The following is a 14729-nucleotide window of genomic DNA, read 5'->3' as shown; positions in this document are numbered from 1 at the left end:
TCAAGAAAGCCGAATGGCAAAATAGAAGTCAAAAATTCTTTCTAACCCAAAGAACAAGAAAGGCATGAGCGGACGAGCAAAAGCCACAACCCCAACTCCACGTAACACAAGACATAAAACAAAACTCAGAAGACAAGCTCGTTATACTGAGTAGGTGCATGATTTAATCTATTTTAATTACATGTAAATTGTACGTACGAGCTCGTGTTACTGGTGGATCAGCAAGATAAAAAAAAAGAATGCCTTGACAAAATTAGAAAAACCCACAGGATGGAAGTTTAGCCAATCACTAAAATTCCAGCCCGGGTTGATTTAAGGGAGGAAAGATTAGTAACAGGCCTGATCAGCCTAGAATAATTTAATCCTTTAAAAGATTATTGAGTGAACATAAGACCTAAAGAGCCTCTATCCTTAAGGTAAATCAAACCAGAAAAAGCTTACTGATGGGAGAAACGAATTAGGCCCTTAACAGATTAGACTTCTAATAGGTTAAGCAGCTCAGTAGAACCAGAAAAGCAAATGAAAGCAAAAATAATTCAAGTATAAATGCAAACAAAAGCCCAATTTTCATTAAATAAAAGAGAAGTAAATTACAATTCTATATAATCATCTATAACTATAGGGGAAAAGATTTTCCGTAGAGGACTTACATTATTAATTATATCATCATTTACATTATCGTCTAAACTACTACCCTTGGGAAGCCCAGTACTCTCTTGTTCTGACCCCCAGCACCCACGAAGGGCATTATCTCCCCTTCCCGGGGTCCAATATCTTCTCTTTGGGACTCGGCATCCTCTCCTTGAGGCCTGGCATCGCTCCTTTGGGACTCGCTGCTTTCCTATTCACCCTCCTCCTCAAGCTCGGCATCCCCCTCAAGAGGTCCAGTTGCAGTGCGAGAAACTCCTTTGGGCAGAGGGATATCATTCTCCCCATAGCACACCTCCTCACCATTAGAGTCCACTTCAGGGGCTCGGAGCTGAGCTAGTGGGGTGGAGGGGGCATCCCTGGCTTCCTTCAAGCCCCGATTAAACACGGAGGCAAACATGCGGAAACCTCTATCCCATATCTCGTGTTTTAGCTCATTAGAGGCTTTAAAGTCCGCAAGTCGCACCTCGCAGGCCTGCTCGATCTCAATTTTCAACTCCGAGGAGTCCTTGTATTCCTGTAGATACCTCCGGCAGGCCTGATCGATCTCTGCCCTCAGCTCGGCAAACCCCTTATATTCCTGCAGGCGCTCCTCGCATGCCAACTGGACTCTATCTTCAGCAAGCTTGCGAGCAGGGCTAAACACCTCTTTTTCAAAGCCTCGACTTCCTGGCAGAGATACTAATTTTGAAGCTTGGATGTCTCTGCTACCAAAGTCAGGTCTGTAATATTATCAACACGCTTACTCAGCTCCTGCTCGAGCACGACTATCCGAGCCAAGGCTTCATCTCTTTGAGACACAACGGTGTCGTAACGGACTTGAGCTGCATCACAATCCGCTTTCAATGTCTCGTACTGATGCCAGACCTCATTCCTTTGGCCCACAGCCTCATCCTTTTCCCGCCGGATTTCCTCCAGGAAAGACAGCTTCTACAGGGCCTCGTCACGACGGACCTCAGCCGTAGCTGCCCTCTCATCGGCCCTCCTGAGAGCACCTTAGGTGTAAGACAGTTCCTCTTGTAAGCTCTTCAGATGTCCTTGGGCTGCGGTGAGGTGACCCCGAACATCACTGGTGGCAATGATATTCTCCTCAAGTCGCACCTCCTTAATCCGGCGGTCCACCGTGTCCCGGAGAGATTGGTCACGGGCATCAACCTCCATAAAGAGGCCTATCAACTGTTAAGAATAGAGGGAAAAGGCCTATCACCTGGTGAGAAGAGAAAACTGTTAAGAATAGAGGGCCAGGAAAAATGAAATATAAACCCAAAACCAAAGAAAACTTACCATGAGGAGCATTTCTCTGATCGTGTCTTCGAGTTCCCCTCGCGTCCGAGACCGAAACGCTACTTGCTTTCAAGTAGAGCTGGCCAAAAGACCAGTGAGAGCAAGCAAATGAGGGTCAGAGGCCTCAGTTATCCCACCAAACATACACTCCCGTAGTACCTCTGCAACAGCACTCGCTGAAGATTGATGGGTAATATCCTCCGTGTTTAAAATCTCATTGTCTGGGGTAGAGAGCAAGGGCACTACAGGAGTTTTCCCCTTCTCAAGGGAAGGCAGAGCTGGAGCAGGCTGCTTGGAAGCCCAGGACTTCTTGGAGGCAGGAGCCGGAGCAGGGGCATCAGAAGGAGGAGCTCGCTTGCCAGCAACCTCCTTAGCAGCACCCTCAAGGACGACTGAGGACTTCTTTCGGGGAGGAACATCACCAACTGGCCCGGACTCAGCCCCCTTCCTAGGAATGCCCTTAGCAACAGGGGCAACCTCTACGTCAGCTACCGGAACACCTCCACCTGCCGGGACGACCTCCATCTCACCCTCGGGAGCCATCCCATCAGCTGGAGAGACCTCCAATCGCTCCTCAGGGGCCTCCCCAAAAGACGAAGCAGCATCCGTCCTCATGAACCTGGGGTCCCCAATTAGCCTGTCAATAACCTTTGGTGCAACTTCTGTCCTCGCACTAGCGACCCGTTGGGACCTGATGGCCTAAGAAGATTGAGGAAGGGAGCTAGATCTGTTGCAGTTGGAAGGCTTGGAGGTCCTAACACCCCGGGAGCTCGGCTTAGAAGCTCGAGAAGAAGCTGGAACTGGGGTAACAAATTGGCCAACCCACCTGGAGGACATAACCTGGGCCACATCCTGAGTAGCTTCAGACATGGACTGCCCAGCTCGGAAAGCGTCCACAGCCGCCATCATACTCTCCCGAGACAGAGTAAAGTTCTTGGGAGGCTTGATTTTGTCCATCGCTACTTGAGAAGCTGCAGAAACCCAAAACCGAAATAGGTTAGAAAAGCTTTCGGAGAAAAATCAAGAAAGGAGAAACAAAGTGGAATACCCGCGTCCCTGCAGTCTTGAAGACTGGACACAAACATGCATTTTTCGACGTCATATTTCTTCTCAACAGAAGTCAATTGAAGGTACCTGACCTGCTCAGAAAGGCTTAGCTGGGGCAGATCGTTGCAGCCTAGAGGGACATCCTCCCAGGAGAGCTCTACCTCCCAAGACAACCCGGAGTCCTTTTTCAGCTCTACCACTGCAAACCCCTCTACCCAGTCCTTTATTGAGTCCTTGTGACTCGAAAATATGGACAGCCCTCCGCGGGGGGCAAAATAGTAAAAACCCTGACTCGCCTTGACTAACCGAAAGAAGATGACAAACAGACGCGCTGTGGGCGTGAACCCCCAGCTTAGGCAAACAGACTGGAATGAACACATGAATAGAATGGAATTAGGAGTTAGCATTCGAGGGGTTATCCCGAAATATCGAAAGACCTCGATAAAAAAAGGAGAAAAGGGAAAGGTCAGACCATACTCTCGCTGTTTGACAAAAAAGATCAAACTACGATCCCTCTGAGGGTTGATCAGACCAGAGGGCGGAGGATCGAGAAGGACGATCCTCTCATTCTGATAAGGAGTCCGGATATGAAAAAGGGGGGTATCCAGATACTCCCAAGAAAAAAAAATTTTTAGGGTGGACGGAGTAATACAAGACTCTTGATTAATAATATCAGGGAGCTTTAGGCTATCCATGGAGGAATGAAAAGCATACCTTGAAAACGGCGGGGGCAAAAGAACAGAGCTAGCAATACACGCAGGGAGCAGAGAAGAAGGAAAGTTTTGGAAAGACTGAGAGAATTCGAATTTTGAAACAGTAAAGTGAAGAAGAGACGTTTTAAGGAAACTGTCCTTGGGCCACGCGGTCATAATGATTCTCGATATTTACCCTCTCATCATTCATGAAATAATTGATGAGAAGGTAAAGGGGCAATTGATGACCGCTGAGTTTCACTATCCCGATATAAGGCCAGACCCTTGATGACAACTCTGATCCATGGATTAAAAGGCCCCTTCAATGAGCCGGCCTGGACCACCCAGCTTTGAGGTCGGGCCTCCCTTGGGCCTCAGTCTCCTCAAGCCCAACTCAGTTCTGAGACTTATCAGGATACGGGATAACCGGCCCATCCATCCAGCAGATCCGCTTACACGCGAGCTAGGGGAAATTAAATAGCCGTTACGCATGGAGCAGACATCTGATATTTTCATACGTCTGTATCCGTATGGCAGAGACAGGTGGCCCAATAGCAGTAAGGCCGTTAGACGTCACTAGCCAACAAAGAAAAAGAATAAAAGGAGGAATCCTCCTCTCAGATTAAACTTACCCAACCATTATAAACCCTATTCTCTCTGTATCTCAGAGCATCAATTATATTTAAAATTAAAGTTATCAATATATTTTATTTTTATCAATATCTCAAATTTATTTTTTGATCGTGATACAATTTATATCCAATCTTTTTTTAAAATTTATTCTATAGGTTTACCAAATTATGTGAAATAAAATTTTAAATCAACTTGTAATATTTTATAACTAAAACATGCAGTAAAGTTCTTTTCTTAAGAACAATACCAAATAGTAAAACTATAGAATAACTCAAAAAAAAATCAGTATAGTTGGAGAAGGAGAGTAAATTTGAGATATTGATAAAAATTAAAAAAAAATAATACTAGCATATAATTAATTTTTAAATACAATTAATAATAAAAATTTGAGATTCTTAAAATTATATTACTTTATTTGCATTGTTTTTGCAGCTATTAATTAAATTAGAATTTTGAAATTTATTGTATCAATTTGTGATATGTAAAATATTTTTATTGTAAACTATTTCATTCAAGAGGTAGTGTCTATATATGGGTGGTCATCTTGTCGCACGTGGAGTGAAACAAGAATGCACGTTGCCCATATCAACTTATTCAATCATCTACATCTTTTGAATCTCACTGTCTCTCTCTCTCTCTCTCTTTCACTGGAGTGACCATCATCATCTCCATGAAGATCATCTGCACAACCTTGGAAGCTGTGGTTGCTTTGATTCTCATTCACATCCTCACATTCTCTTCTCCATGTCTTTGCAATGAAGAGATCATTAGTAATGGTAGCAATCTAAAGTTTTGCACAGATGGAAGAAATAAGCTACCGAGAAGGCTATTATTGCTTCCAATGGCTAATGGAAGCCATAGCAGAAGATTGATGATTATGAAGAGTGAAGCAGTGAAACAGCAGCCCGAGAAACGCGTGGAGCAGCGCCTAAGAAAAGCCCCACCAAGCGTCTCTGATCCCATTCAAAACAAGTAATAGCTAGCTAGTTATCACTAGAGTTATCTTGCTGCTACAAGAATTCAGTTTTTTTTCTTTTAATTGTTCGCTTTAATGTAAGTTCTTCGCAGCTAAAAAAAAAATTCACACATAAGTTATGTGCTTTCTTCTGCATATCTCCACCGCCATTCCACGAACGCCCCAACTCTCCCGCCATCACCACCGCCATGATGCAGCTGTGAACAACCCACTGCCGCAATGAAATGGATTAGTATTATGAACAGAAAAAAATTATTATTTTAAAAGGATAGAGAAATAAGTTCAAAAAGGCAGATTACAGGCTATTATTTTGAAGCAATTAGGTTAGACCCAAACAATTGATTCGGCTCCAATTATTAAATCGGGCCAATTGGTCCAATCTCGATGTTTCGAAGAACGTTGTCTACTGTGTAGTCTAGGTTTGGTTGAATGAATTTTCAGGCCCAAACCGGGTCTAAAAATCATTTGTACATCCGACCCAACTCATAAAAATATTCATGCCGGACAAGACAAGGAAGTTTAATACACATTACAATCTCAATCCAGTCCATTTCAAAAGTATTTCATAATTTTTTTTTAACAAAAATTTTATATTTTATCTTGTAAGTTACGTGAAATGATATTTATTTTCTAAAATAATAATTTTAAAGAAAATATTTATTATTTTAAATAAAATAATAATTTTTTATTCCATTTGATGACCACTGAATTTTTTCACTCTGATTTGGGGTCAGACCCATGACAATAGCCCATTATCTGAAGGCCTTCAAGTCTCTCACATGAATCAGGTCCGGTCCGCTCAGCTTTAAAACCAGGCTCCAGTTACTTTTCTCAACCAGGTCGACCCAGTCCACACGGCCCATCAAACAGATCCTATTTGGACTCAACTTTAATCCAATCTTCGAGTCCAACTCAGAATCAGGAAGGGGATCGACCCATTCGCCTTGTGGGTCCATCCACATGTGCGCCCGGAGAGAATCAGAGGCCGTTACGCATGAGACAGAAATTTGATATCCTCGTACGATTATATCAGTATGGCAAAGACAGATGGCCCAATAGAAGTCAGACAGTTACACGTCACTAACAGACAATGGAAACAGATAAAAGGAAGAAACATTCTCTCTTAAGAGGCCTAAGTCTTTCTCCAAGCTTACAAATCCCTTATAAAATCCTACTTTCTGAATCTCAGATTATCGCCATTATTTAAAAAATTTGTTATATCTTTATTTTTTTTCAACAAAATGTCATAGTTTTCTATTATTTTGATAATGTCATACTTTAATTACTTTATTAAAATATGAATAATAATAATGTATAAAATACACATATTTTATAGAGTTCAATTTTTAAAAATTACAAAAAATATATTACTTTGAAATATTATTATTTTGTCGTTAATATAATTTTTTTTATATTTTATAGAAAATATTTATTAAAAGAAAAGAGAAATAAAGGCCGGTAGTTTGTTAGTGATGAGTTGGCATTCTATTACAGTAGCTTTTATTCTTTACCTTGTATATAAATAGCTCAGTATGCAAGGTTCAATATCCACAAGAAAAATCCTTTTCTCTAAGCTCTCTCTAATATTCATGATTTCTGCATGTTTCTCTTACACCTCTTCTCTTTCAGATCTGTTACATGGTATTAGAGCTTCAAACTCAAGAATCTGTAATTGCCGTCATGGAAAAACAAGCTGAACAAGCTGGAGCAACAATAAAAGATCTCAGTGCTGTAGATTCACGCAACGATTCTTATGATCTACAGAATGCGGATCATCTAGGATTAATCTTGGTAAGTGTCTTGCTAAATGGAGAAAATTATCTCTCCTGGAGCCGTGCGATGATTATTGCACTTAGAGCCAAAGATAAGCTCTTATTCATCAATGGTAAGATCACGATGCCTGAAGCTGATTCTCCTAGTTTCGAAAAATGGCGTAAAGTGGATTCTATGGTGGTTTCTTGGATTTTGAATACGATGTCAAAAGAAATAGTTGAGGCCTTTTTGTATACACCTTCTGCCAATGATTTTTGGGAAGAACTACAGCATCGACTTGGTGACTGTAATGGTCCATTTCTATTCCAAATCAAGAAAAATATATGTGCACTTATCCAAGGTAACATGTCCTTGATGATGTATTTCATCAAAATGAAGAAGAAATGGGATGAATGGTCCTGTTTAAGGCCGCTATCAGAGTATACATGTGGTGCAGATAAATCATGATGACTATAGAAAATGAAAACAGGCTCATGCAATTTTTAATGGGACTTAATGTAGGCTATGACACAGTGAAGAATCAGATCTTAATGATGGATCCATTTTCTAGCACAAATAAAGCATATTCAATGGCTTTGAGAGTTGAGAAGCAAAAGAGAAGTTCAAAGTACTGTGATTGAGTCTACTGGAACATCCACATCCTTGTATGTAAAAGCACAGAGCTCCTATAAGGACAACAACAAGAACAGTCTGTACCTATTGCAACACGGGTGACCATCTGAGGGAGACATGTTTCAAATTGGTTGGCTATCCGGACTGGTTTAAAGAACTTAAATAGAAAAAAGGAAGACAGCAGGTGAATATGGCGACTCAGGCAAATACACCTTTGGATGTGAAATTGTGAATTCGAGAGACTATTAGCATGCAGATTTGCGCAATTTGGTGCAACAAGAACTCAGAAAGATCATGAAAGGCAAATCTATTGCAACTGATAGTGCACATATGATTGAATTTGCAAGTCAGTCATCTAACTTGAATTTAATTGATGCAAGTAGAGGAGTTTGGATTGTAGACACTAGAGCAACCAACCATATGTGTGATCTAAAGCTTTTTGATTCTGTTAAGCCAATAGCATCTCCCAAACCTGTCCATCTGTCAAATGCTACTTCTATTAAAGTCACACATGCAGGGACTATTACTCTTAACAAGGCCATCACATTGACAAACGTCCTATACATACCTGCATTTAAATGCAATCTCTTATCTGTCAGTGCCTTCACATAAGCCACTAATCCTTCATGCCTGATAAGTGTTTTTTGCAGGATATATAGACTACTGAAATCCTAACAACAGGGAGAATCAAAGTTGGGTTATACATCGTAGATCCTATCTTTAATATACCTATACAAATTTGTAATGTTTCTTATTCAGGTTCCCTTGTTAAGTCTTCTGTTGTTTGGCATTATAGGCTTGGTCATGCTTCAAATGAAAAGTTAAAGCATGTATCCACAATGAACTTCAATAAGATGGATGAGCATGTGTGCACTATATGCCCTTTATCAAAGCAACAAAGATTACCTTTTCGTATTAGATATATTTCTACCACTTGTCCTTTTAGCCTCGTGCATATTGATCTTTAGGGCCCTTATAGGTGTCAGTTCTATCACTGGAGCAGCTTATGTAGTCACATTAGTTGATGATCACAATCAATATACATGGACTTACTTGATCTCAAATAAGATACAAGTCTCTACTGTTTTGACTCATTACATTCAGATGGTTTCTGTTCAGTTTCATTGTGAAGTTAAGAAGATTAGAACAGATAATGGCAGTGAATTCATTAATCACAAGTGTCAGGAATTATTCTTGTCTAAAGGCATAGTGCATCAGAGATCATGTGCATACACTCCCCAACAAAATGGGATTACAGAGAGGAAGCATAAGCATTTACTGGAGGTAGCAAGATCCATAATGTTCCAGTCCAATTTTCCCAAAGACTTCTAGTTTGAGGCTATTTTAACGGCAACTCATTTGATAAACAGGCTGCCTACGGCAATCGTACAATGGCAGTCTCCTTACAAAGTCTTGTTTGATCAAAGGCATGTTCCTTGTGCTTTATTAGGATATGCTCCCCAACACAAAGCCTACAGGCTTCATAATATGCAGGCCAAGAAAATTTTCAATTCAAGAGATGTGGTATGTCATGAATTTGTATTTTCATTTCATAATAAACCTCAAATTCATTTTCTTTCCCATTACCAATTTGTCCAGCCACTGCAAATACACCAGAGTGCATTTCAGTATCAAATTCACCAATCTCACCCATTAAAACAAAAAATCCTTCTGCTACTACGACCATAAATCAATCCTCAACTATAGAGCCAATAACTACTCATCAACCCATACAGAATACCATTAGAAAGAGTTCAAGATTTTCTCATAAATCAAGTTGGCTCAAAGATTTTGTAGCCACTATTGAACACAATGATACTGCCTTCACTTCTCTTTCACAGCCTAGCATAACTACTGTTCATTTTAACCCTGCATATACTTCCTTTATTATAAAAATTGCAAATATACATGAATCTGCTTCATACAAACATGCCAGAAATTATCCTAACTGGGTGATTGCCATGAACAAAGAGTTGCAAGCATTGGAGGAGAATGAAACTTGGCAGCTCATAACTCCATGGGGAAAAGACCTATTGGATGCTAGTGGGTTTATAGAGTCAAATATCTTCCTAATGGACAAGTGGATAGATACAAGGTCAGGCTTGTAGCTAAGGGCTATAACTAATTATTTGGGCTAGATTACATAGATAATTTCTCACTAGTTGTAAAACTGGTTACTGCTAAGATATATTTGGCAGTGATAGCAGCTAAAGGATGATTATTGCATCAGCTGGACACGCATTTCTCCATAACTTTATTGATGAGGAACTATATATGTCTCCTCCAAAAGGTTACTTCAAAGCTATTCCTCGACAAGTGTGCAAACTGCAGAAATCAATTTATAGCTTTAAACAGGCAGGAAGGCAATGGAATAAAGAACTTACAGCTAAGCTAAAGGAGTATGGGTTCACTCAATCCTTTCATGATCATTGCTCATTCATCAAAAGGTCAGGTCTTGATTTTTAACTCTACTAGTCTGTGTTGATGACATCTTAGTTACTGGTGCATGTGAAAAGTTAGTGCTTGAAGTCAAAACTTACTTACATAGACAGTTTACCATAAAAGATTTAGGTTATACAAAGTTTTTCTTAGGATTGGAGGTTACAAGGTCACACTCTGGATTATACTTGTACAAAAAAAAGTACATTCTGGAAATTCTTAAGGATGTTGGCTTGCAAGATGCAAATCCAGCCCCTACTCCCATGATCAAAGGCCATAAGTTGTTACCTGATATGGGAAAGAAGTTAGAAGATGTAGAAATTTATCGAAGATTGGTTAGCAGGCTCTTGTACTTGAGTTTTATTAAAATTATTTTCTTATAAAATAAATTATATCAAAGGGAAGGTTTCTTTTTTTTTTTTTTCTTTATGTATTTTTTCCTTCTCTTACTCAACTCTCATCTTTCCCTCCTTGCTCCTTTCATCTCTCCTTCAAGAAGTTCTTGTGAAATATAATTAAGTTTATACATAAATATGAGATTGTATCTTGAACTTGCTAGAGTGTATCATTGTAATCAGCTCTATTGGTATTTTGGAGTCGCTATATCCAAGGCTGTCTTAGTTTATTTTCACACCTTTAATTTTGCTATTAACGAAATTACTATTTAATTTTTATAATATAAAAAAATTTATTAATTAATTTTTCAATTTTAAAAAATATATTATAATGTGTATTATATTTTAAAAAGTCTACTAATTAATTTTTTCATTAATTTTAATCATTAAATATTTTACTATTTAATTTTTATAATTTCAAAAAATTAATTATTTGATTCTCAAATTTTTAAAATATCTACTAATTAGTCATTCATAAAATACTTAATGACTAAAATTAATTAATATATTTTTAAAATGTTAAAAACGTTTTAATATATTTTTTAAATAAAAAAATCAAATAAAAAAATTTTCATGAACTCGAAACTAAATAATAAATTTTTTAAAAATAAAATATTAACTATCTTAAATATTTATATTGTTTACTTTTTATAATTTTAATTATACGTATTATTTAGTCTATAATTTTAAATACTTATAGTCCCTCTAACTATAATCAAATAAATTGATTAACTTTTTCAAAAAATTGATAAAAAATATTTTTATAAAATATAGAAAGTTTTAATTAAATTTATTTTAATAAAAATAAATTAATGAATTTTCTAAAAAAAAAATTCAGGAATTTAGTTATAATTCACCCTCGTATATATGCACTGACATTTGAATGTCATGTACTCTAGGGTTGTGTCATTTACATGTGCTTTTATGAGCATCAAAGGATTCATCAAGATTTTCCTTTCTATGGATTTCTTTCTTGGAAGTTTTTCTCGGATGTCATCAATTATTTTTATAAAATATAAAACTTAGATTGTATTTGATTGAATGTCGAATTACACCTCTTTAGAATTTGAAGGAAAGTTTAAGGATTTATTTCGATTTTCCTTTTTCAAAATAATACTTGTGTGGAATTTGATAAAAAGAAAATTTTAATAAATCGAGTAAACCGAGTAAGACTTGAGACATGTAGATCTACACTAGAAGGTAGGAGTAAGCATTCAGTTGATTCGATTTAAAATCAAATCGAATCGAATAAACTGAAAATTGAAATTTTGGTATTTATGAAAATTAAACCGAATCGATTTTGATCAGAAATAAAATTGAATCAAATCAATCTGATTCAATTCGATTCAGTTCGGTTTGATCGATTTAAATTTTTAATAAATTTTTTTATTTTTTACACTTTATTTTTAGTATTTTAAAATTTAATTAAAATATTTTAACTTTAATATGATCTAATCTCTCTGTATTATTGAAAATAATATACTATTATTACTAATCGGTTTGATTCGATTGTTTTTTATTTTTTTATCAAAACTGAACGAGATTTAAATAATTAAAAATTTTGAGATTAAAAATCGAACCGAATTAAAATAAATAAAAAATCTAACTAAACTTTTAAATTAATTTGGTTCGATCCATTTTTCGATTTAAATCGAATATGGATTGAAAATCGCAAGCCAGATTACCCTGTAAGATGAATAGTTTCTCGGTAACCAAACAGAATTTAATTATGCATGGCAGCTTCTATTTTCTATTTCTATTTCTATATTCGAGCACATAGCACAAGGAGAGCTTGTCAACTTTTTTAAGTAATTAATTAAGAGAAGATACCAAATTAAAATAATATCAAGTTAAAATAACGTCAGTAAAGTTTTTATCTCTTAGAATATTTAAAGAGGATAGAAATTGTGAAAGATTAAATTCAATGATTTATAGATCCAAAAGAAAATTGAAATATTTTAATGTGTTAATCTAGTGAATAGAAGGTGGGCAGAAAGTGAGATCCCAAACCTAATCCAAAAAATTGTTATAATTAATCAAATAGATTAATTTGAATCAGATCCTGCCCTAAAAAAATGATTGGCACAATTTCCAATTCATAATTAATAGAGAAGATACTTTCAAGTTGCAATACTCACTAATCAACATGCCAATAATACTTAAGTAAACCCAATATCTTGACTAATGTCTACTTGAGTTTTTCTTTGTAATTTGACTTGAAATATATATATAAAAAAAATTATCATTTCAAATAAAATTATAATTTCTTAAAAAAATTATTTTTATTACACTCAAGAGTAATATGTTAAATTTTGAATAGAAATCATCAAAAAATTATTATTGATCAAATGATTGGCGCATATTTTTATGAATTTAGTCACACGAGAAATAAAATTTTTTTTTTAAAATAAAAATTAGAGATTGAGAAAGTAAAATATGATATTTCTCAGATTTATTCGGATCAATTTAATATCAAATTAAACCTATAAGTGCGTATGAGAAATAGAGTTAAAAGTTATTATTAATAAAATTAATAAATTTTATTCTTTGATGTGTATTAAAATGGAAATAATTAAAATTTTAATAAATAAATTACCATCTAACAATAATAATTTAATCTTTTACCAGCATAATAATATGTTTAATTGATAAATATGTAAATATTATTAGGAAATGATTCAGTTAAGACATACTCTTTGTGTGAAGGAAATAGCAATCATCTTATCGAGAAAAATTACCCAATTGAAGGGCTGAGAACTAGTTCACATGTGATCATGAGTAAGATACTATTAATGGCATTTTTGTTTGATTTAGGTAAATCAATTATTAGGAAAAAAAATTGGGATTTTTTTTTAAAAAAAAAAAAAGAGAAAAAAACACAATTCTACCATTGCAAACCCATTTCAAGATAAGAATTGCACAATGACCTTCTCTACTCAGTAATCTCCCCCTGTAAAATCCCCCATCATGTACAATTCTCTAGACCCATCACCTCAAAATAAAGTATAAAATTCAAAGAAAATTAAAATAAAATTAGCCCTCAATTAATTAACATAGAAGAATGAAAAGCCAAAAAGAAAGAAATCACATTCACATGCTTCTAGCCATCATCTCCTGGAATCTCCTGTAGGACTCTTGCTTCTCCAGCTTGAACTTTTCATGGCAGCTCGCAATGAACATATCTGCTAAACGATCGATCTCATTCACATCAACCTCATCATTCTTGGACTTAAGATCTTGAGCCTTCTGATCTTCCAGCCAATGAAGGTACCCAGAAAGCTGAGACTCTGGAGTTTCCTCAGTTGTAATTACTGAATTCCACGTTGAATCATAATACAAATGAGAACCAGAAGGAAACCCATCAACGAAGACCACCGGTTCCTGCACCGGCAAGACATGGGAAGAGCACCAGTTGTAATGCAATCTAAACGACCCAAAAAAAACCTTCCTTTGCCTGTGCTTCCTCTTGGTTTCCTTTGTGGAGCAAATGAAGTTTATCGGCTGGGTTTCTTTAAGAATCTGAACAACAATGGTTTTTGCTTTGGAGAGAGCTCGAACGATCCGGCACACGTGTGAGATAATGAGAGTGTGGATAAGGGTTTTGATCTTCATGGAGCTTAAGGTTGAAGATGGTGACTTTGCTGAGAGAACTTGAAGAGGGTGCAGGGTGACCATTGTTGTTTTGTTTTGTTGGGGTGTGTGGTGGTGGTGGGGTTTCTATGAAATTGGGATTTTATAAAGGGCTTTGATTACAAATTTGCCACTAGACTTTTGTGTTATTTAAAGGGAAGAGTGTGAGTCACCCACTATGGAAGGCTATTTCTTCCATTGTTTTTTTTCTTTCTTTTTCTTTTCACTTTCTTGGATATGTAATTGACAAGGACTTTGGAAAAATCTTGAACTACCCTTATCTCAAGGTTTTATTTTTATATACAGTAGCAAAAGAAGACCCGCTAAGAATTTTTAAATTTTTTTTGTTTGTTTAATTTTGATTGGAAATTAAATTTCATAACTATAAAGTGAAAAAATAAAACTTATTTATAATTATTCACAGAAAGAAAATAATAATGAGAAAATTATGTATTTCTATTATATATATTATTTAGAAATATGAGTTAATTATGATAAAAATAATAATCGCTATAATTATGATAAATAAATCTTCTATAATCATGCAAAAATTAATTTTTTATAATCATACTAACACCCCTAAAACTCAAGGTGGTAGCA

At 36.2% G+C, this 14729-nt stretch overlaps 1 protein-coding gene across 1 annotated transcript; it reads right to left on the bottom strand.

Annotated features, from left to right (window-relative positions):
• Window positions 1-13279: 13279 nt before the first annotated feature.
• On the bottom strand, window positions 13280-14246 carry LOC110623633. Its single transcript, XM_021768635.2, has one exon. The coding sequence runs from the start codon at window positions 14172-14174 to the stop codon at window positions 13590-13592; it is 585 nt and encodes a 194-aa protein (XP_021624327.1). The 5' UTR covers window positions 14175-14246; the 3' UTR covers window positions 13280-13589.
• Window positions 14247-14729: the final 483 nt, after the last annotated feature.

Source organism: Manihot esculenta, chromosome 9 (assembly GCF_001659605.2).
Source record: "Manihot esculenta cultivar AM560-2 chromosome 9, M.esculenta_v8, whole genome shotgun sequence".
Taxonomy (NCBI): Eukaryota; Viridiplantae; Streptophyta; class Magnoliopsida; order Malpighiales; family Euphorbiaceae; genus Manihot; species Manihot esculenta.
Note: the sequence above shows the minus strand (reverse complement) of the source record. Positions and strands in the feature narration are given on the sequence as shown.

What these genes read in the sequence shown, in the direction of transcription:
- LOC110623633 (XM_021768635.2), bottom strand. Translation starts at nt 14,174, where the DNA reads ATGGTCACCCTGCACCCTCTTCAAGTTCTCTCAGCAAAGTCACCATCT.